The 24405-nt window shown below is 33.6% G+C and overlaps 1 protein-coding gene across 1 annotated transcript in view; it reads left to right on the top strand.

The window, feature by feature from the left end:
- The window catches only part of CSMD1 (CUB and Sushi multiple domains 1), a 1073346-nt gene that overhangs the window by 1036513 nt on the left and 12428 nt on the right, over positions 1-24405 (top strand). The window contains exons 55-65 of the mRNA XM_062489724.1: positions 54-242; positions 1813-1986; positions 6433-6615; positions 8843-9019; positions 9979-10158; positions 11477-11650; positions 12578-12751; positions 15039-15112; positions 18114-18225; positions 19314-19493; positions 21184-21228. Of these exons, the coding sequence (XP_062345708.1) occupies positions 54-242; positions 1813-1986; positions 6433-6615; positions 8843-9019; positions 9979-10158; positions 11477-11650; positions 12578-12751; positions 15039-15112; positions 18114-18225; positions 19314-19493; positions 21184-21228 (1662 nt within the window). The remainder of the gene's footprint in view (positions 1-53; positions 243-1812; positions 1987-6432; positions 6616-8842; positions 9020-9978; positions 10159-11476; positions 11651-12577; positions 12752-15038; positions 15113-18113; positions 18226-19313; positions 19494-21183; positions 21229-24405) is intronic.

The following is a 24405-nucleotide window of genomic DNA, read 5'->3' as shown; positions in this document are numbered from 1 at the left end:
ACACTTATGATATTGCAGTTACGTATCAACAATGAACACCATTTGTGTTACAGTGGTGAACTGTTCTGATCCTGGCTTTGTGGAGAATGCAATTCGTCATGGACAGCAGAATTACCCTGAAAGTTTCAAATACGGAACAAGTGTGGCATACCACTGCAAGAAGGGCTTTTATCTCTTGGGCTCGTCTGCACTGACCTGTAAAGCTACTGGGCTGTGGGATAGATCATTACCAAAGTGTCTGTGTAAGTATCCATTAGAGGGGTGGTATGGGTTTAAATCATGATTAAAAACAAAAAGTGTAGCCATCTATTAAGGAAATAAGTGGACTTTAAGATCAATAAATTGCAAATTTAACATCTCATTAAGAAAACATAAGACAAAATATCATGCAACTTACCATTATTAAAAATGTGTTTCCAGGGAACTGCAGAGCTATTATTTCAAATGCCAGAAAGACAACATTAATTTCCCCTCTCGGTGAATTGTTAAATCTGGAAACAGCTAAGGAATAGCTAGTCTAGGAATAGTCTAATACCATTAATGCCTATATCAGATATTTCTAGTTTTTTTCAGACTCATTGTAGTGTATATTTGAGAACTAATCTGTGAAATGTTGTGTAGAAAAATTTTGCTCAACAGGGTGTATTCATAGCATCACTTCATATTTCCTCCATCACTCTCTCCTCAGAGAGGGAGGAAATCTGGTGTTTCCTATGATGAGTACGCTTCATATCTTACAAAATAGAAGTTTGCTTGAGTTTAATTTCCAGTGAGATATTTTCATTCTCTGATCACTATTAATTTGCTGACTTGATTTCTGATTTGCAATGCAATTATAAGTAGCAAATAAAATTAAAGTATATTTTAATTTGAAACACATCAGATGTTTTAAAAGTTTTTGCTTTATAGAATTACAGTTCTTTACTAAAAATTACTTATTTAATGGATTTACACTTATATACCAGAGCAGTAAATGTCACTAGGTTGGTGAATTTATTTCTTTATTGTATTTTTCACACTGCTATATATCTATTATTCACATGACTCAAGCACTTTTGTTTTGTTTTTTACACAACAATCTATGCTTTCAATGTCTGTCAATAAGAGCTATAACATAAAAAAGTGGGTTTATTCACATTTCAGTAGAGAAATAATTTGTGAAAATATGCTACTTTAAATGAAAAATAGCTGTTTGGTTTTGGTTTTTTAGTTTGGCAAGAATATTTACTGGTGAAAACATGTTCCTTGCTTCTTGTATCTTAGAAAAATAACTATGATTTAAAATTATAAAAATGATCAGTAATCCATTTTCCTCTTGCTCACTCTAGTTCATCACATTGCTATAATATTATTACAGAATAAATATGAATAAATATTTTATTTCACTATGCTGTTTAAACTGTACATAGTTGTAGATACAGTAAAGCTACTTTCATTGTCATATCTGCAATATATAGGCACATTACAGCAACAGCCTTATTTAGTGTATTTCTTCCTGTTGCTAACCAAAATTGGGTGTACTATTTGTAGGGAAGGATCATGAGCAGAAATGAATGAGGAAAGAAATCTGTATATTTTTAGAGAAAGGCTAAACTGGATAGGCTAGTTTTATACGTAGTTTTGTATTTAATCTTATAAATGACAAATAAATCCTCTATAACAACAAGAAAACTGAAGCTATGTAAGCTATGTAAGAGTTGAAATCCACACAGACATATATTTTGTGGAACCAGCCTTGTATTTAAAGGTTCTAAGAGATTTTTTTCTGTGCTATGAAAACCTGTCATAAAGCTGTGCTCTTTCCTTTGTTAGCCATTTCTTGCGGACATCCTGGGGTACCTGCAAACGCAATTCTTTCAGGAGACAAATTTACATACGGCTCCATAATTCGCTATTCTTGCACGGCGGGTCGAAGGCTCATGGGAAATTCTACAAGGCAGTGCCAAGAAGATAGCCACTGGAGTGGGACTCTCCCTCACTGCTCAGGTACTTGAGCTAACCATTATCTGAATGCCACTTCTCATATGAGCAAGGATATTCTCATGCATTTTTTAGCCAAATATTTTTTGGGGGTTTTTTTCCAGTTATATTTTAATTTCACCGATAGTCACTCTCCTGTATCACAGCCATTTCCTGAAATATTCTCATAATCATCTCATTCTCTTTGCCATTACTTTGCAACTTCAATCCTCAGCCAGATGCTCTAGTTGTATACTGCAGCATATAGTCGTTACAGCAAAATTATTTTAAACCTGGTAGGCTTTTGCTTAAAAAGGATACATATGTTACATCATATTCTTATGAACATTGTTTTGTGTAAACAAAGGTTGTTATATCAGAAAATTTTGATTAAGAAACTCCACAGACAAAGTATTAAGGTAAACTTTGTACATTTTGCTCCTCTTTTCTCTTGCAGAAATATACTTTATTATTGTCACAATGTGCAAACACCATAAATGTCTGACGTGTTCTTGGTGCTATCAGGAAGTACAGCAACAATTTATTCTCTCCTAGACTATGCAGATCTAGAAGAAGACATAAAACATCACAGAGTTTTGTTGAAGTGAAGAGTTCAGGCAAGGATTGGCTACTAAGGACACCCACAGCATATTAATAGTTTTTGTAAAGGAAACAGATATATCCACTTTGGTATATATAAATCAAATAACTGAGTGATTTATGAAGAAAATTTCCTAGTGACAAAATTGTTCATAATTACCCATTATACAATCTTATAACTTCCCTTGAACTATTGGACATGCCCACTGTTGGGCTGATGCAATTTAATGTGTTTCAATCCAGATTTGACCTAATTTAAATAGGTGTCAGGTATGTTGAATTATTTTCAGTACTTCAAAAAAAGCTCTGAATAAGTGTTCATTGTAAAGGGTCCATTTATGAGCTGCAAGGATAATTCTGCAAGGATGCTGAGCAGAATTTGAAATACAGAGCAATGGAAGTGAATTTAAATCACTACTGTTTCTTTTCTGTTCTCTGCTGCTCAAGGAGGAAATAGTTTAGATTCTTCTCACACTGCTAAATCTCATTGCCATCGTGGTCTCTATGCCTAGACCTGCAAGACATCATTGCACAACAAGAAATCTTTTCTTGCTTATCTTAAGCTCACATGTATGTCACTTTCACCTTTTTATCCAGCATAATATCCCACATCTGAAATTGCATCCAGATTGAATAGTCCGATAGCAATCTAAAGCTGTTATCCAGCAATTCTCACCACAAAGAAAAATCTCATGTTTAATTGCTAATAATTGAGACTCTACAGATATCTTCAGTCATGAACATGACAGTAGTTTTATAGACTCATAGATTTTGAAAACATTAAAGAGCCCTGTATTCATGTTTTATGGTAAGGAATATATGTCTAGTGTAACTAAAATACTGTCACTTATGCAGAATTCAATTTTCTACCTTTGAACACAATGGGTCACCATCTTGAGAGCAAGAGGATTTCCTAGGAAATGAAAATCTGTCTCTGCTCAATGTAACAAAAAAAAAAAAGTAAAGAAAAACTTGCCTCCCTGAAAGAAAAAAAAAAAAACAGAGAAAACCCTAAAAAGGTGTCTTGTTTCTCTAAGGTATTTAGAATTGTAAAACGAGCTACACTATCCAAGTTAGATATTCAGGAGATTAATCCATCAAAATCCAATATGGATAATTTGTTGTCATAATGTCACTAAAAGAATGATTGTGCCCAGTATGACTGAGAACTTTGATTGGTTTTATACTTCGGGGATATGAAAAACAGTCCAAATATAATGTTTAAAACCATTCTTTTAGAATGTGGTTCATTTCTTTATTATATATATTAATATATTTTTGAATGCCTGACGGTTCTATGATGTTATAAATACAATCTCAGGGTTTGTTGTCACCTGGGACCTGTTGCAATGATAGATTTTTGTGTCTCATGAATTAAGCAATAGTTGACATTTTTGTTTAAAATAATGCACTTGTTTTTCAGTAATGGATATGGACTCTTCTACATTGCTATATAAAAAGGGGTCTAGACCTTCATATTACTGTAACTGCCTTTGTCTATACCCTTTGACTATAACATTTCATGGTCCCAGTTCAAATTTTCTCCAAGTCAAAACTAGGTATGTCCAAGAAAAGAATAAATGTCCAGTCATTCATCTGGAATAATTCCCTCAGCAAAATCCCAAAGCAACTGAAACATCATCAGATTTTCAGAATCATAGTTCGTTCTGCCCAGAAAAGTCCCTTTGCATACACAAGCCAAAGTAGATGTGATATATCTGTTTCATGCCATAAACCTGCCACAGTGGGAGCCTGAATCATAGTGCTCATGTTATTTCACACACTTTAAGCGGACAGAAGTGTCTGTGAAATAATAATGTCTTAGAATAAGTGGAAGCAGGCAGAATTCAGAGGCCACATGTGGACTTCTGCTTTAGCAGTGCCAGGGCATAGGTCACAGATGACAGTGCTTGATCCCTGAGACCTTTATACTCTTTGAATTGCCCCAGATTAATTTTTACCTATAACACCTGGCAATCCATCAAACACAAAAATACTTTATAAGTTTGTGTGTGCTGGGGAACATTCTCAACAGTCAGTTTGGAGGCAGCCACTCTGTTTTGAAGAGTGAGTTTTACTGTATATGGAGAGACAGAATATACCAGCTGACTTAAGACACTCACAGTTTACAAGCATGTGTTTAGACCAGGAAATCTAGGTCCAAATGCTGCAGGGCAGGGTGACAAGAGCAATCTATTCTAGAAGAGCCTAGTACTAAACAAAGGGAACACAAAGCCCACAAGCTAATCTTGAATTCAGGAACTCTCTTGGCCTCCTTTTACATGAAATCATTATTGTATCCACTCATACTTACTTAGTTAAAACCTTATGACATACTGTACTGGTTTGAACAGCAAAACCAGTGAGACTTCAAGTCAGTAATATAATTTTTAATAGGGAAGAGGAAAAAAAAAAAAAAAGAAAAAAAAAAAGAAAATACATGCAATAATAAAATAAAACCACTGACAGAGTCAGAATACAACCTGATACCCTGTCAGTCAGGGTGCTGGTGCAGTTTTCCTCCAAAGGGTCCAGCGATGGTGTGGATAAAAGCCTGGTTCTTCCTCTGGAATCCAGTGGGAAAAGGCTGCCTTTGGCGTTCTAAACCTCAGTTTTTATCTAGGTAGGAAAGGCTTGGCTCGTCCTCCTGGCTGGAGCATCTCCCAATGGGATGATGTAATCTTATCAGTTATACAGTAGGACCCAATGGCCCATTAACAGGAGATACTTCCCACAGAGATAAGGATGATCACCCTTCTCAGATGGTAATAGAATATGTATCTTGTATTGTAAACCAGGACACATACACTTACTCATTCTTTCTAACATAAGAAAATTTTAATTTGTAAATGAACTATTTGAGTTTTCTCCAAAATTTGGTATTGTTTTTTTTTTTTTCAGATTTTATCTTTTGTATAAGAGGGGTGTCTATGAAGAAAAACACATTTGAGAATATATAGACTTCAAAATACTAAAGTATTTACACATATTAAAACAAAAACAAACAACAACAACAAAAAATCAAACCCCAAAAATCAAAAGCTATAATCTCAATAGAATTTGATTTTAGACATATAATTCAAATGTGGAGAACAGAGGATAATACTGCTGTTAACTGCAATGTAGATGCAAAAGAATTTAGGAGATATACAATTTTATACCAAAATTGATAATAAATTGTTGATACTGACACCGTGCTTCCTTAACCATCTTGTGTAGTACCTCCTGTAACAACCACTTTATGTGATAAAGCACTTGACCCTTTCATCTGATCTAGGCCATCTTTGAGAGCTCTGTCTTGCAACACATCCTTTATCTTCTAAATTTGTAACCAATATTTGTGTAGAAATTTAGAGAATAAGGATAATTATGAGATATTCTCATTCTTGAAAGACACAGAAGGGCAGGAGATTTTTTGTATATATATGTATTTCGAATACATTTCCTAAAAATTTGAATATGTTTCCCCTCACTCTTGCTGTTATTTAATTCTTGTTTTTAGAAGTAAAACAATAAAACACAATGTGTAGAAACTAAAAAGCAGTGGAGGGGTATTTCACAAAACGTGACAAGGGTGCTTCCTGTGTTCTCAATTATCTTTTAGCTTTTATTTTTGTCACATTCAGGGTTTAGGCCTGTATTGGTCTGAGAAAACCAAGTAGGATAAGGGAGAGAAAGGTCTGAGAAAAAGAAGGAAGGTAAAAAGATATATATATTTATCTTTGACTTTAGTTTCACAACACAGCACTGAAGAAAAGGGATTGATTGCAATAGAAACAATGCAGTGGCACTATTCACAAGAGAGTAGTTTCACTGCCACTACATTTGCACATAATGTCCCTGCCAATAATTGTGTTCTGTTGCGTTTTGCAGGAAATAATCCTGGTTTTTGTGATGATCCAGGAGTACCAGCTCACGGGTCTAGACTAGGGGATGAGTTCAAAACAAAAAGTCTGCTACGTTTCTCATGTGAAATGGGTTATCAGCTGCGAGGGTCTGCAGAGAGAACATGTTTGTCTAATGGTTCCTGGACAGGTGTACAGCCCGTGTGTGAAGGTAGGTATTGATACATTGGCATTTAGACACAGTTGAAACTCTTCCTAATGACTTTTTTTTCTTTGATTGAAAAATTTTGTTAGGCAGAAATATGCTTTCATAACATTCTGCAGAAAGTTTGCAAGAAGTTCATGCTTTGCTTGAAAGCTTCAATCAGCCCTGCTAAATTTTGGAATATATATTTATAATACGTTTTTAGGAAAATAATTTTAGTTGGAAAATAATTAGCCAGAAAATAAACAAGAGATACCTGAGGTAAATATAAGACTAAACAAATGCTTTTGATTGAAGGTATGAAAATGCAGTGATAAATAAATCTATCATATGTTTTGTAACAATAAAATACTTTCATCTTCTCTTTTTATGTAATATCTACTTCTCTTTCTATGTAATATCTATGCATAAAGGACTGAATAAATGATAAATAAAGTTCCATAAATTAATATAATAAATTAAGTATAAATTAATAAATCAATTTATATTTCTCCACAGAAGTTAGACTAATTTCTAATGAGATATTTTTATGCTGCCTCTTTCAGAAGAAATGCAACAGAGAATATTTCTGAAAATCACATTTTAAAATAAGATAAAAAACACAATAAAGAATTTTTACTTTTTTTGTGCAGTTAAAATTGGAAAGCAGTAATAGAAGACTTTAAATTCAGTTTTATAATGACTTCTCATTTTCTGAGAATGTTTGAAAAATCACTTCATCTAATTCATCAGAGTTGATGGGTTTTGTAGCATCTCTTTTCTCCTAAACTAAATGAAAAAAATGGAAGATAGAACAAAATATTTGTAACTTTTTTTTTTATTTCACCTATACATTTTATTCTGAGAAAAAAATGTTCTTTTGCAGTATTCTTCATCACAGACTAACATTCTGTCAGTGCAGATACCATCATAACTGCATAGAAATGGCAGTGGACACAGGATCAATATTTGAATCAGTATTTTCAGCAGAAAACTGAAGTTTTGCAGTATCCTTTCTATTTCCCTTATATGAAGGCATTAAGTAGGACAGCAGAAGTCAGTGGCAATTATCAGTGTTTTAAATGCTGCTCTTTCCCCCTTTTCCCCCCCACTATGGTGTTTGCTTCAGTCTTCTCTTTTCAGAAAAGAAAAGAAAAACAAGAAAAGAGCCTCTTTTTTTTTCCCCATTTCTCTATAGTTCTTCACTTGTTTCCTATTTAATCTAAGACAGGATGTGCATAGGAGGAGAATACCTATTCATTCTTTCAAGTTCAAATTCCAGCCTGTTGAATTTTTCTCTTCACAATTTCAAACTTTTAAACTTAAAAAATTATTAAAATGGATTTTCTATAGGCATTAAGGTATTATTCCAAACATAAATGGCAGACTAATTTTTAATTGGCAAATTGTGTTTGTTTTAATCATAAAACCTAACACTGTTGCATTTTAATTGCTAGATTATAACTGTTATGTTAGGAGCTGTCCAGCAAGTTCACATGCAACAAATCCAAGTCTTTCTTCTGCTGAGGTCCCCAGAGGTGGCTGTGGTGCTCTAGGTGGGGGTCTCAAAAGATTGGAGTTGCTAGAAAAGTTGTTAGGAAAATTCAAAACAAAACCCCAAATTCTAATGACTGGTTGGTCCACTGAAAAATCAACACCACATCTTCCAAAAAACCCCAATATTTAATCAAAGTATGCTATGTAAGGTGCTGTCAGATCTTAGACATATGAAGCTGAAATACAATTATTTCCTCAAAGGACTGATATAGATGCCCAAAAGATATGAAGGCAAATGCAGAATGTCTTTTCTTTTCTTGATTCAAAAAATAAATTAACAAGAAGGTCACAGTTTACTATTTATGCATTTTCACAATTGAAAAAGGAAATACCAGAAGACAGGAAGAGGAGAGAAAAATGTGCCCAAAGGCAAAAGAGAGGTACAGGTCTGTCAGAAAGTCCTGAATAAACTTTACTTGCTCCAGTGACTGCATTGGGTGGAGTGGAACAAAAAAGGGCAAACTATCTGAATCAAGATTTGAAAAAAAGGAAAAAACAAAATGCAAGTAACAATATTAACAAAAAGAAATAAAATGTTAATTCAAGAATATACCTATTATGTGCTTTCTCAGTAAAACTTGCTATAGGTGCTTTAAAAGATGAGCTATTAACCTAGTTGTTATTTTCCTTTTTTTTAAATCCCAGTTAGTTACCTATCATCAAAATACATTTTTTTTTTTTAATCTCTTCTTTGCAGCTGTATCTTGTGGCAACCCTGGTACACCAGCCAATGGTATGATAATATACACTGATGGAATATTATTCTCCAGCTCAGTCATTTATGCCTGCTGGGAAGGTTACAAAACTTCAGGGCTAACTACTAGACATTGTACTGCTAATGGGACATGGACTGGCACTGCTCCAGACTGCACAGGTCAGAAAGAAATTTTCTACCCCTAAAGCTTTAACGTAGTAAGTCATCCAGCCTTCCTACTGAAAATTATTTTTTTGATAGATAAAATAACACATTTTTCCACATTCACCTGTCTTGTAATACATTAATATTTTTATGTATCTAAAGGTACATGCTCTTATAAAACATGCTGGATGCTTCCAGAACTGTCTTCTTAAGATGGCTACATAGATAATTTTATTGTTTTTGCTGACCTCAGAAATGTCAAATTGATGATATTCATATTTTTTTGAATAATGTTACATTTAGCTGTTCCTTTTTTTTTTTCCCTTGTGGCTTACACTTAGAGGAGGAAGTTCTGGTAGCTCAAAATCAAATTTTGTATAGTTGGATACATTACTGTGTCAGTTTTTATTGTGAGCCAAATGAGTCAGAAATGATCAATCATAATTCTGCTAAAGACCAAGAATCAGGGAGCAGCAAGACTGGGCTGCTCCATCAGGGAAGGTGACCAGGAACCAGAGGAATGCTAATAAGGCAAGTGGGGCTAGTGACCTGACTGACAAGGCCAGACTCACAGTGCATCAATGCTTTTATATGCACACACACACAAGAAAATAAATATTTTATATTTAAAATATAAAGGGAGGAGGGATGGGAAAGAGGCATTTCATAACTGCTGGAATTGCATTGCATCATCAACTTCAGGCTTGATGTGGCTAAGATCTTAGTATGAAGGTAGAAAACGTCCTGTAGAAACTACCAGCAACAGTCTGCAGTAGCTGTAGAGAATGTCAGATGAGGTCACTGTGTTAAAGGAAAACGATATTTGGTCCATCCTATTGAAATGCCTCAGAAAGATAACTTTTCTTGACAGAAAGAAAATTTTTCTTCTATTGTAAACTACAAGAAAAGAAACTAGATATGCATGGTTATATGTTTATTTAAAAAAAAATTTACTTTTTTCTTTTCCTCACTAGTGATTAACTGTGGAGATCCAGGTGCATTAGCAAATGGCATTCAGTTTGGAAATGATTTTACCTTTAATAAAACAGTCAGCTATCAGTGCAATCCAGGATATCTGATGGAACCTGCAAGTTCATCTACCATGCGGTGTGTGAAAGACAGCACTTGGAACCAGAGTAAACCAATATGCAAAGGTGAGCTTTTGAATTTAACATTTTACAAGTACCTTTTTAACACATATGTGACATTCACTAACTGGTGTCTTTATTAATTGAAAAAAAAAATTAAAATACTCTTTAGAGCAATTGCTGTTCCAAATGCAACTAAAACATTTTGGTTAGTATTTCTGTAGAATTTATATTTATTTTGCACATATGCTGTGGTAAAATAGCAGTCCAAATAGTGACATTGACTAAAAGGAGAGCCAAATCAATCTTCAAGGAAGATTGTCGGAGTGCTCAGCTTAAAAAAAAAAGATGAATAAAGTACCCATTTTCCTTTTGGGCCCATTTCTCTTGGATTAGATGGACAAAATTCTGTAACAAACATTCTGCAAATCAAGCTTTCTGTAAACGATTCCCTTGTTGCAGTAGTGTAATCATCATAAACAGCCAAAAATATTCTTCACAAATAGCTAATTACAAGTGCTAGCAGGAAGGTCATAGTGGAGATAAGGCTGAAAGACAAATAAGGCAGCCTGGTGAAAACTGTTAATACAACTTCAGCAGCCCAGGGAGTAAATTTAACAGCTGAGGGCATCTTCTGCTTATAAAAGGCCTAGGCTACCAACTCACCTAGTACCACTTCACTGTGATATCTAAATCTAGCTTACTAACTGAATTTTGGCATATGTATTCAACTAATTTCATTTTATGTCATGAAAATTACTGCCTGAGTGATTTTATGGTTGTGGACTTTGTTAAAATAAATATGGAAATGTAAACTTGGACATTCCAGATTTCATCATTTTGGGCACTCTTATCAGAAGGTGGAAATCATCAGCACAATTTCTTAGCCCCTAATTACCAATAAAGTTAATTACCATTGTGTGTGGAATGCCTTAGAAAATGAGCAGGTGAATGTCCAGTCATATTAAATAGTGCTGCAAAATTAGTCCAGAAGAAAATGCAAATATTTAGAAATTTAGACTCATAAAAACTTATTTATTGAAAGAAATAATATTTATTGAAAATGTTTACCTTAGTAACCTGTTGCCAAAAATAATCGGTAATCAATATGTAAAGAAAAATATAAAACTAGGTAGCTATGTATTCTTTGGGCTTCTAGCAACCTAGCACAATGGGACTTCCTAAATCCAGAGCCTTTATTTTTTTTTTGTATTTATATTAGTTTTCTGTCTATTACAGACAGCTTTGTCAAAACAGGTATGCTTTGTTGGAGCAATAGCCTGAAACACCTTATTTTTAGATTCAAATGTATGAGCGCGTGCTATATCACATATTCCTAAACCCTGTAAATCCTTGAAATTGTAACTTTTCTTTTCTGACACAGCTATTACTTGTGGCCCCCCTCCAACAGTACTGTATGGGAAAGTGGAAGGATCTGATTATCGTTGGGGTGCCAGTGTGAGTTACAGCTGTGCAGAAGGCTATCAGCTGTCTAACACAGCTATTCTCTCCTGTGAAGGGCGAGGAGTCTGGCGGGGAGACGTCCCACAGTGTTTGCGTAAGTTTTCAGGGTGCAGTTGTGTTGGGCTTCACCAAAGCTACAACCAGTTGTTTTGGGCTACAGTAACAGAATCACAATTTTAAAAGGACTCAGCTACATGAGTTAATATACGAATTACTGCAGGATTCTCCTTTGTTGTACCAAAAAGCTTAACTTGTTATGAAATTTGATTGGCTGTGCGCATTAAAGGTCACAGTCTTCCTTTCCCCAAAAGTCAGCCCCATCTCTTGTTACCTAATTGGAGCCATCACCATTTGCCTTACTCGTAATCCTATTGGATGTTCTGAATTTGGCTTGTGGCTCGCATGGCTGAAATATTCACTTACACTTTTTCCTTTTTATCTTCCCTGTTTCCATTTCCATTAACAGGTGAAAACGAGGGTGCTGACCCTTAAGCTCATAGCTCATAGCCTTTCTAAGCAATTTTTCCTTCTGAAAGCGAGTACATACCCTCATATCTGCCTCGTATTTATTTTTCACCCTTTTCTAAATCTGTCAACTCAACTCTTTGAGTGCTTGAAATATTGTTAGGAGCCTAATAACCATTTTTCCTTTTATCTAATTAGGGTAAACATTTCCAGCCTACTCATTTGAGGGTTTCAGATGTGAAAAATGGTTTTATTTTTAGGTGTTGAAATATAGCATTGTATACTTGGGATTATTTTGTCATCCAATATTTAAGTGTCTCAATTAAAAGGTGTATTTTTCCTGGTTGAGTTTTATGCCTACAATAGCTGTAACAGAGACAATTTATTTTAAATTGCTGTCAAGAATTTAGGAGATCTGCAGTCCTAAACAGATAAATGAACATAGCATTTGAGCTCATATCCAGTAAAACATAAAACAATGTAGAGTACTTCAGGTTAAACACGTGCAGATTTAAATACATTTTTCTTTTATTTTATTTTCTTTTTTATGTATCAGCTGTGTTTTGTGGTGATCCTGGTACCCCAGCAGAAGGACGTCTCAATGGAAAAAGTTTCACCTACAGATCTGAAGTTAGCTTTCAGTGCAGACCTCCTTTTATTCTGATAGGCTCTTCAAGAAGATTTTGTCAAGCAGATGGTACTTGGAGTGGAATTCAGCCAACATGCATTGGTAATAACTACCACTAATGCATTTTCTACTGAGAATACTCTTGATAAACTATTACACTGTCATAAATCTAGCAATTAGCTATCCAAGTATAGAAAAGGTCTGTGTAATTTAAGTTATAGTTAAATAAGGTTACATTTTGAGTATAAAAACTTTAAGATAAACCCAAACACATATGAAGTAATTTGCAAATTTACCTGGTTGCTTGTCTGCTGGAAATGCAGAACATCAATATGTGCAAGTGCATAAATTTGTTCCATCTATTTTTAGAATCTCTTGGATATGGAGAAGACTTTGGCAGATTAAAGACCAGATTTTGTCACTAGAGAGTTAAAGGCATTGTTCAGGATCAATCCTAAAACAAAGTGGTTTTGACTTTGTGAATGTGGCTTGTACATCACTGATCTTTTCTAATTCTGATGAACTCCCAAATACTGTCAGTTTCTCATTGACTGTTGTGCAACTGGTAGGCTTTTAGAGTGTTACATCAATCAGACTGACACCTTTAACTCCCACTGATGTCAGAATTTGATTCATTTGGGGTGACTTGCTAAAGAAAATTATTTTAGTTTTATAATTAAAAAATTCTCTTTGATATTTCTAAACAAACATATTCAGATGTAGATTGTAGGCCATTTATGTATTTTGTTGTGGCTGAAATATTGGCTGTGTGAAAGAGCTGGGCACACTGGGAAAAAGTTGTAATCATGATTATTGAAAGACATATGAAGACATAACTGTCAACAGAATTTTTTTTATAACTTCAAAACTTCTCTCTAGTTTTTGAAAACTGGGCAATCATTTTACACTTATATTTTGCTACACAGGCAAGAAGGCTTAAAAAAAGTGCATTTTCAGGCCTGATAAAAGAATTGAGTTTAAAAAATGTAAAAACAACATATCTGTTTATATTTTATATAGTAGGGTATAGAAGCAAATACAAATAGTGCATCAAAGATACAAGTTTTTCTTTTACAACATAGTTTTTATGTTATTGTAAAAGAAAAATATTAGATCATCTAACCTATTTACAGATAAAATTTCTAAGCAATTTGAAGGTAAAGAACAGTGAACAATATTGAGAACTAGACCTAGAAATACGATATAGTGAAAGCTTTTCTGTTTCTGGGTAGCAAAGATTTCCTTAGAATACTTCAAGATGTCTTGCTTTGAGTTCTTCAGATGAGACCTATCTTAAAATTCAATTCAGCTTCATGTGTCTATCCTTAGAAATAGAATTCCAGCTGTTGATAATTTTTAAAAAGTTTCTGATCTGTTTAAGCATCTCAGTGTCAGGAGCATGTTTGCTTTTTATTCTTATGCTTTAGGTCAACATCCACCTAACTTTTGAAGTCTTTGGTAAATACCAGTCCAGTTGAATTTTTATGCTCTGCTGATGGTCAACATTGAAAATGGGAGTTGGCCAAGAGTGAAATGAAATATCACATAATTGCAAATGATAAATTCAACTTTTGCTCTACAGAAAACTAAAAATTGATAAAGATGAAGTATAGTCACAAGATGTGCTCTTCATAATTCGGCGTCAGCACACAGCAGACCCACTTGCCAAGAGAGAAATCAGATACTACAGAAAAATGCACTGGATGACGTTCTGTGCTGTGTATCTGGTGGATACAACTGGGCAACACTAGAATATGGGCATTATTGAATGAAAAAATAATTTCAGGCTGCTTTAAATGAAACAGAACAATTAGTCTTGCTCTGTTGGCTAGTTCAACAACTGAGGTGGTACTCCATTAGAAATTTGTTTTCTTTGTGGCATAGAAAAAAAAATCTATGCAAAAATAAAAAGTGTTTACTTGCTATAAGAAAGTAGGCTGATTATGGGTTTGGGTTTTTTTAATTTTTTTTTGTTTTGTTTTGTTTTGTTTTGTTTGAAGAGTTTTGGTTGGTTTGGATTTTTTTTTAAATTTTGGAGGTGGTTTTTTTTTAGAAATACCATTAAATGGCTCATTTGAAACAAAGAAAAGATAAATATTTCTAAAGATTTCTCTGTATTATTGCAATTCTAACTTTAAAGTCTGCACTGCCAGAAATATCTGCAAAAGTATTTTAAAATAATGGCTATGTACTGAAACAAATTACAATGATATATACTTGATAATTTAGTTGGAAATACTATTGTAATACATAGAAAAACACAAATTCAATTAAAAATTGAATTCTTGTCATCACTAGACATTGATGAAATGACTTAATCATTGCAAACAGTTTTAGAGTATTTTTTCCACACCATAATATATGTGTTATGTTTCACATTTTTCATTAGATCCAGCTCACAATACCTGTAGTGACCCTGGTACTCCACATTTTGGAATACAAAATAGTTCCAGAGGTTATGAGGTAATTTTTAAATTATTATTTATTAGCATTCTAAAATGAAAATGTATTTAATAAATACATAAGAAATTTAATTAGAGACATTATCTGTAGTCTTAAATGTCTGATGAAAACCTTGGGAAATTTCCACCCTCTTTTTAATAAAAATTCATTCTTCATTCCAAGTTTTTTTAAAACCATTCAGCTTAAAGAAGGAGCTTCTAACTCTGCAATATATCATGCGTTCAATCCTTTAGGAGAATTCAGTATAAATTGATTATTTAATATGATATGACATAATATAATTACCTTGCTTTATAATAATAATAATTCTTTCATACATTGATGAATAGTCAGTAAATACCTAACAACCGAAGACCTGTGTGATCTAAAGGCTATGTAGTCCTTGACAAAAAGTCAGAAAGTGACTTTACTAAATTAGAAATTTATGTTATATTTTATTCAGTCAGAGAAGATAAAATTATTCTGTGTTGTGTCCAGGTTCTCTGTGATGAATAGCCTTTCTATAATTTCCAAATTCCTTGCAGATTGCTAGTTTAACAAGTGAGAGGCAGAAAAGTGAATGAGGAAATAACTGTAGATGCAACAATGACTAGTCCACAGTAATTATATAGATTGATATTTGTGTGGATAGAATTTTCAGGTATAAATATGTGTGGCTGAAATTTAAAGTAAGTTCTGTTTGGGTTTGCTGCTTATTTCTGAGCCTATGGCAGTGTGACCATTACAACCAAATCAGTAGAACTGCTTTCCAAAAAGTCCTTTCTGTAAGTTCCTCTGGTTATTGGCAGCCTCTCTGTCCTGCAATTTTTCTCTTTTGTTGCTATGGCTGTCAGCTCTTTTCTTTACCTTCTCCTGCCTGGCACACAGATACTGAGGCACTTCTCCGTGAGCCACACATTGTGGCCATACCCAAGGTGCTTTTGCTTCTAGTAATAGGTGCAGTTGCCTTTCTGATGTCTAATCTTGATCCTGTGCCTCTCCCCATTTTCTCTTCAAACACATCTCTAATATTTGCACCTGATTTTATCAGGAAGATGTTTTCTTTTTTCTCCTTCTTTTATCTGCCTCAGAAATTGTCTTTCAAAAGCAGAATTGTACTTGCCAATTCACTGTTCTACTGGGTGTTGTTCATGGTCATGATCATGACTGATCTCTTCCCATGCAGTTCCAGAGGCCGTAGTAAGTCATCCTCTGTTGTGCATGAAGTCTTTCTCCAGTATGTGCTCGCTCTCAGGATGCTATCTTGTACCACAACATGGAGACTTCTCTCTAATGGCTATGGAACTAGATTGTTTTGTGGTTTTTTCATACATTATTTGTGGGCTTCCTGTTTGTATGACATAGCCAAACTTCTCTAAAACACTTCTGAGCAGTCTTTCCTCACTATAGAGCAGTGTGATGACAGGTAACAGATCTTTGTGGGGTTTTCCTCTCTACCAACATCCTGTCTTGCCCCATATATTCTCTGCCGTTTGTGCTTCATTATGTTGTGACTTATGAATGCCCCCAATGTTTTTCATCCAAGTATTATACAAAGAGTATGCTGCTTTCTTCTTAACCTTTACCAGTAGAATGAAAAAACATTATAACTCTTTAACTACCTCACACCTATGTTACTTTTTGCTTGGTCTTTTGGAGCACTGAGAAAAGATTTGCATCTCGTTACTACTGACAGATACCAGTATTGTCACAATTAAGATGACGTGAAGACTCAAGAACAGCCACACACTGTTCTACTCCTTACTAAAGACGTGCTGTGTGTCCCTTGGCAGGATAGAGAGAATAGGATGTTTAAAAACAGACAGAAAGACATAAGTCTACAAAGCCATATCAGTAATATGATCTTTAAAAATCACACAAATGATTTTCCCAAGCCGCTTCTGGGAGAAATGGTGTGTATTTGCTAAACATCTGTCATGATAAGCAGGTTTTATATAATTGAGTGTACAGATAGCAGGTAGCAACTTTTGAAGTAATTTTAATTTCTATTGAAATTCTATGACATTTGCAATGTAGAGCTATCTCCCTTTCTACAGCTGCAAGGTCTTACTACACCTTGATCACTACTTATTTGCAACTTGTGTGTGTGATGTGTTACTCTACTGAAGTAATATAATTTCCAAGAATTTCAATTTTGTCTAATTTATTTATTTATTATTTCCAAGATTTTTTGTCCAAAACAAAAGTATTACTTTACTGATTAGCCCCATATCAAATAACTTGAACTGGAGTCACATTATGGTTACTTTTGTCAGTACCATACCTAAGTTCATTTTAGTAGAACTTTCCACAAAAATCTCTCTCTCATCTCTTAAGAAAATTCTTTCTCACCTGCAATTTTCTATGTAGTTTTCATGGATTTCTATTTCCAGTTGAAATCTAAAGAGCATTTTCTCATTTATTTTACCTTTTCTTTTGAGGAAGGTCAAATCATATTTGAGCATAGGAAGGTTTTCCATGACTTCACTCTGCTGGTTGATCATCTCAAATAATACTTAATAATAATAAATGCAGTGTAATAAGTTTTCACTTGGAATTTTCTCTAGTGAATGTTTTTGTAGATGAAACAGTACTTCATAGTTTTTTTCTTTTCACTCCAACAAAACCCACATTTAGTCAAATCACACAATGAAAAACCTTTTAAAGTGACTGTATGGTCAAATTCTTTAGAAATATATTCAGTGATGTACAGAAAAGAGAGGCATCTCAGTAATTCAGTTTGCTTCTCTCACACTGAAAAACTTTTCAGCAGAAATGTATGAATGTCATACTTTTCCATGCAAACAGCCTTGTCAATATTTTTCCACATACTGCTTTTAAATAATATCACAAAAGAATCAATTACTCAACCATTTAATCATATTAAAAATAGTGTAACTCTAGAAAAAGTAAGAAGCAGAAATTTTTATTTTTGAAAAAAACATGTATTAACTTATCACTGTCTTGATATCTGACTACACATGATGGATAGTTCTGTCTAACATTCTGGTTTGATCCTTAGGTTGGGAGCACAGTCTATTTCAGATGCAGAAAAGGTTATCATATTCAGGGATCTACCACACGTTCTTGTCTTGCTAACCTAACATGGAGTGGCATACAATCTGAATGCATTCGTAAGTCTGGTTCCCATTGTAATGATTTAGAACACTGTGCAATTTTAAGAGTTACAAAGTAATACAGATGATAATATTGAAAATTATTTGCTACAAGAATGGGAAACTTTATTTAAAACAGATTTTTTAAATGTTTTATTTGTTGTTGTTTCCTATTCCAAGACCAAGGATGGATTTGGGGTATTGATTCAAAAGAAGATTTTTCATATTTTTTTAAATGAAGGTCACAATAATTCTATTAGTTTTATTCAAAACATCAGGTATAGTTAACCTACTGCATTAAATACTTTAATAGCTAGAAATCTGTGTGTGTGTGTATGTGTGTGTGTGTGTGTGTGTGTGTAATGGATCATTAAAGAATGGAAAGTGACTTGAAATATGGCTGGAACTATTTTGTTGCCTAGTATTTTGTGAATCATAAACTAGAATTTGGCAAAATCCCACTTTTCTGGGCTATGCATGGATGCAAATTACATGTAGCTCTGAGTGAGTTGCAGGACATCAAATAACTATTTTATTAAAATATCCTGACCTAAGTGAAAAATAATTCATTACAACGACCTTAGATTCTTGTCCTGTTTTAAATTATCTTTGGGTTGTTATAAATGAACACCATGTGGCACAGAAAAAGAAGCATACTGAGTAACCAAATCTGTTACAGTCATTGTTCTATGACAAAACATTCTCGTGGAACATTTATTTCAATTGAAATACATTTATTTATCACAATAACCACTCTAATTTTCAGAACACAGAGTGGAAGGGATGCTTGAAGCTGTGACAGTGCAATAATTCACAGGACCGATCATTGTACCATGTACAATGGCATGTGATTCCCCTCATTTTAACTGTTTTCTGATGCCTAGCATTATTTGATTTCGGTTTATTCTTTAAAAAATACATGATAGTATCATTTCCATCCCACAATAACATAACTATGCACTCTGAGTGTTATTTTTACAAGTACTCACTACTTGACATTGCTAAAAGCTATCCAGAGTTGTAATGCATTTATCTGAAATTTGATACTCTAATTCTATGGAAACTGCTTACCACTACATTTTCTAACTGTAAAAACCCATTTTCAGCTCATGCTTGCAGGCAGCCAGAAACACCGGCACATGTAGATGTGAAAGCAATAGATCTTCCTACTTTAGGGTATACTTTGGTGTATACCTGTCAGCCAGGATTTTTTCTTGCTGGTGGATCAGAGCATCGGACATGCAAACCAGATATGAAATGGACAGGAAAATCACCTATATGTAAAAGTAAGTCATTACTCAAGTGATTTGATGGATCCTACTGGGTTTGGATTAATTTTTCCTGACATTTTTGTTTTATTTAATAATATTATTTTTTTCCACTTACTATTTAATGACAAGCTTAGAACAACAGCTCTTATGTTGTGTAAGAAATTGTGAAGGAATGGAAGTGAGCATAACATCTAGAACTCATGGAGGAAGAAAAGGGGATGTATGTGTGTAAGTGCACAGAGCTCACATACATATGTTTACCCTTAACAACAGCAAATAAAACCTAAACAGTATAAAGTACTACTTTTAACTGCATCTATCTTTATGTCACAGTTTTAAATAGTATTTCAATGTATTCAGTGCTTAATATATGATTTTCTATAAGAACAAGAAAAGTTACTTAATATTCTAACGTTTAGATTCATGCACGTATGCTTTTAGCCTAAGGAAATCTTATAAAATAAAACTTAACAATAAGAAAAAAATCTCTGCACTGTAATCGACTTTTATATCACTGTAACTTTCATGTAGTTTTCTAGAGTAGATCTAAGTACACAGTTTTGAAGTCTGAATTTGCTCCTCACATGTAAATCAACATGACTGTTAGTTCTCACGTCAGAAAAACAAAATAAAATTATTTTTAGAATACGAATAGTGGAAAAATAGTCAGATGCCATGGGAAAGTTTTTGCAGTATTATTTTTAATTTTAATATATCAAAGTGTGCTCAATAGTTTTGATATTTGAGCAATATTTATTTTTCTTTAATGAAAAAGCAGATTTCTTTGATTCTGCATTGTCATATGATCTACATATCAGAATTTATCTTTATTCTGTATCCCTAAAGGATAATTTTTCATAGATACTGTATAATTAATAATTTGAGATAAATTATATTTTGTTTGGTTTTTTTGTTGTTGTTTTTGTTTTGTTTATTGAAGATAAAATGCAGTAAAAATTTCTATAAGATTGGGTTAGGGTCTTTAGGTATAATTCTCATTGAGTGTCCTACACTTCTTGTGCTTTCTTAGCACTTGATCAGTCTAAGTGAATTTCTGCTCCTAAAGGAAGAAACCAAAACAAAACAGTATGCAAGACTGAGTCTGCCAACGGGGTACTATCCTTTCTAATGTGCAAAAAGATGGTGAGCCCAGAATTTGATTGGGATCAACGGACATAACTTTGCTGAGTGTACCAGAATATAGCAAATTGCACCTTTATAATTCACAAATTGTGCCCTTTTCCCATGGTTTCTGATCCTGTTATGTGAATCAAGCTATCTGGCTCTTGCTGCTTTGTGTCATAAATGCATCAGTCTTTCATAACACAATTTTTGCTATATGTAATATATCAAATTATTCATAATTAGGTATAGTATTTGTCCCCTGTATAAGGCTCTCTTTTATAGCACTGGGACTGATATAAACATTTTAGCCCTAAATGTATGATACTTAGCTAGCCAGACATCTTTCCACAGTAAAAATGTTGTTTACATAAATTATTTTCTGATATTTTTGTGCAAGTGGATAGCTTTAAACATGTAAAGTATTCAAGACAAGTTATTTCTGTTTTAAAATTGACTCTATTGGATAAAAGATTATTGCATTCAACAGGTATTGTTTTAACATTCTATTTAAAAAAAAATAAACATACAAAACCCACACAAATATGTTCATGAAAATGATAATTTGTCTTTTTACTTGTAGGTAAAGGAGTGAGAGAAGTTAATGAAACAATAACTAAAACTCCAGGTTTGTATACAAGAAGAGCTTTAGATCTAAATAAATTAAATTGATTTACACCCAAGATTGTTATGGATAATAAAACTATATCAAATATTTTAGTGAAGTATTTGTTACTAATTTCTGAAGAATATAAATGATGAGATCTTTCCTAATAACAGGTGACATGTGAAACCAAGTCTATAAAATTCTTTCACAAAGAACTTTTTTAAAAAATTCTGTAGTGACAATTTTGTGAATTGCTCAAAATCCCTTCTCAAACAGACAAAAGAAGTTTATATGCACAAACCTCAGATTTGATGTAGTTTTATATCAGAGAGATTGCTATAATGGAGAGCCTTATAATGAGTGCATACTATAATTGCAGGGATTAGATTCAGCCACAATTCTACCATTGATATTGCAAGTGTTGTAAGAAACATAACCCCCCCCCCCCCCCCCCCCCCAACAAAACATTTTTGGAAATATTCTTGGCCATCATTTCACAGAAAGTACTCCAAGTACTCCATGTACTCCAAGACAGGGTTTCCAAAACAATGTGAACCAGCAGTCAGGTGGCAAGGCAGGCAAATTAGTGTTTTCTATGCCACCTCATTAACATGTTTGCATTAACCTGTTCCTCCTGCCAGTGACAAAATAGACAAATGTATCTGAGAAATCCTCATTCAGAACATGAAATGCCTAATCTTTTTTATTAACTTATTTAACAATAAGCAGAGTTGTTACCAAATAAATGAGCTTGCAATTCTGTATTTTGATTTTTAGCAAAGCTGCAGGGAAAATAAGATTAATGGTTCACACTCATGGCAATTCACAGAAGGACTCTGTAGAGTAGATGGGATAAAAAGGTATTTCTGGTAATAATTAACCTTCCTGGAGAGTTTATTAGTGAAAGTGTCAGGTGGATCCATAAATGAGCTCTTCTGAAATGCATTACTTCTACAGACTCACAGTAAAGCAGGATACAGTGTTCCTTCATTATAATTAATATGCTGTCTTCATTTATTGGAGGCTTTACCTCACCAAACACCTAAGGTATGCATTAATCTGCTACGACACAAGTTTTGAAGTTTCAATGCCAAATTGAAATGTAGAACTAGTTTTCAAATATATACATTCTGCAGAATGTCAGTATCAATTCACGCAATATCATGTCCTTTATAACTTGTTGTGATAAGTATTGTTTAAAAGCTGTTTTAAAAATTAAATTCTGTGATTGAAAGTGCCAATAACAGTAAACAGAAAAGTGAAAGTGTAACAACTGACAGTAATTAAGAACAAAAGGTTTTATGTGATTTTTGAAGAACATTTCTGCACTATTATTATGTGGTTTTGAATTGTTAACTCTTCATTATAGAACATTTTGTTCTATAACAAAACACATTCTTTACATTGTTATCTTGACTTTTGATACAATTTGATTGGCTTCTATCTGTATTTTAAACAGAATTAAGATAATATAGGTAAACTATGATTTCTGTAACTGAATAGATTTGTGTTCTGATTTTTGACCTTTAGACAACTGCATGCAACTTATTGCTGTTTTGGTGGTTGTTAGTTTTTTTTGGTTGGTTGGTTGGTTGGTTTGTTTTTTTTTGTTTTTTTTTTTTTTTGGCAGAGTTAATGTCTTTATAAGAAATAGAATATATTTTTACATTATTGAGTAGAGGTTGCAACTAAAGAATTATTACAATATCCACACGAGAATTAAGAACTATATTACGCTGTTTGGTTCCCACAGTTCTCACTGCTTTGTATAGTCTTCACAAAAATAGATAGGAAGCTGTTTTAATGAGCAGCCATGGATTTTCCCAATTGTCATGTACTGAGTACAATCAGTGCAGCCAGAGCAGTATTGGAATACTAATAGCCAGTTCATTTTTCTCATTCTGCATTTGCTCACAGGGGGTGGGAAAGGCAGGGACCTTGTTAGGGTTCAGCACAGTCGTTTCAGAGCCTCTCCAAAGCAGCATCCCTGGGGACTGCAGTACTTGTGCTTTAACGTTTAAAAAAAAAAAACATGATTGGGGAAGCAGTGATACAATTTTTCACCCCACTGATTCACTGATTCTGTTCATCAGCAAGTGCAAACTCTGTAAATAATTAGTCAGTGGTACTATTTTGCAAAGCTTAACATCTATTAGTGATAGACTTGTTAGACATACTATGTACTGAAGATGCTGGAATGTGGTGAAAGTATGGAATCCTTTATAAAACTATGTTGTCCTTTATAAAAGTCGTACATAGTGTCTCCCTGATTCGTACCACTAATACTGGATGTTCACCTTCACGGGAATATGCCAGACACACAATTTTGATTAAATACATAGACAAATAAAAATAATCATATTTCTTTTTAGAATACCAAGTTTCAAATTTAGCTATGGCATATTGTAGCAAAAAATGACAAATGCATTGGAAAAAGAGTCTGAAAGACCCTTTACAGAATCCATGTATTTGCAGAAATTATACAAATTCTAAGGACTTTGGCATACCAATTGAAATGAAATGCTTCAGATTTTTGCTAGTAAGTTGAGGTAACCTTGTGTAAAGTCCCACTGAATTTTACTTTGGAAATGAAACACTTCCAGTTATTTAAAGCTGTTACACTCCAAGCCATTTAATAAGTCTCTGCTCGTTTGGAATCCAGTGATAGAACCAATAACATGCTAATGATGTTTTTAAATCATTCCGCACTGAGCGTGAACATTGCCTTGTGACTTTTGCACAACTTAAAGGCAAAAGACATGGAAGAAGTTATTTATTCTTTAGTCAATAGCTAATCAGCCCTCTGATTTTTCAGATGTATTGCATGTCAAGCATTATTGCCCTGGGTTTCTTTTTTTTATTCATATTTGTAATAAATGATTAGGTAGAGGAGGAAATATCCATGGATTTTTTTTTAATGGATACAGAAAATACCTGCACAGATAAATTTGCTTCAGTAAAGACAGCTGCCTTTATATGTGCTTTATGTGCTCAGAGCTTGACAAAATACAAGAATAAGTCCAATTTTTAAATTGGATATTTTAATTAGGAGAGTTTGAAACACTTCCAATGTAAGCTATTAGCTATTATAAATATTATAATAGCTTTAGCTATTTAGAAAGTATCATTTGTAGCAGTCATGAATAGTAAGGCTGAATTTTAATACTTGCTAGGGCTGTCATTTTGTCAAGATATATG

This window comes from Cinclus cinclus, chromosome 3 (assembly GCF_963662255.1).
Source record: "Cinclus cinclus chromosome 3, bCinCin1.1, whole genome shotgun sequence".
NCBI lineage: Eukaryota > Metazoa > Chordata > Aves > Passeriformes > Cinclidae > Cinclus > Cinclus cinclus.
Note: the sequence above shows the minus strand (reverse complement) of the source record. Positions and strands in the feature narration are given on the sequence as shown.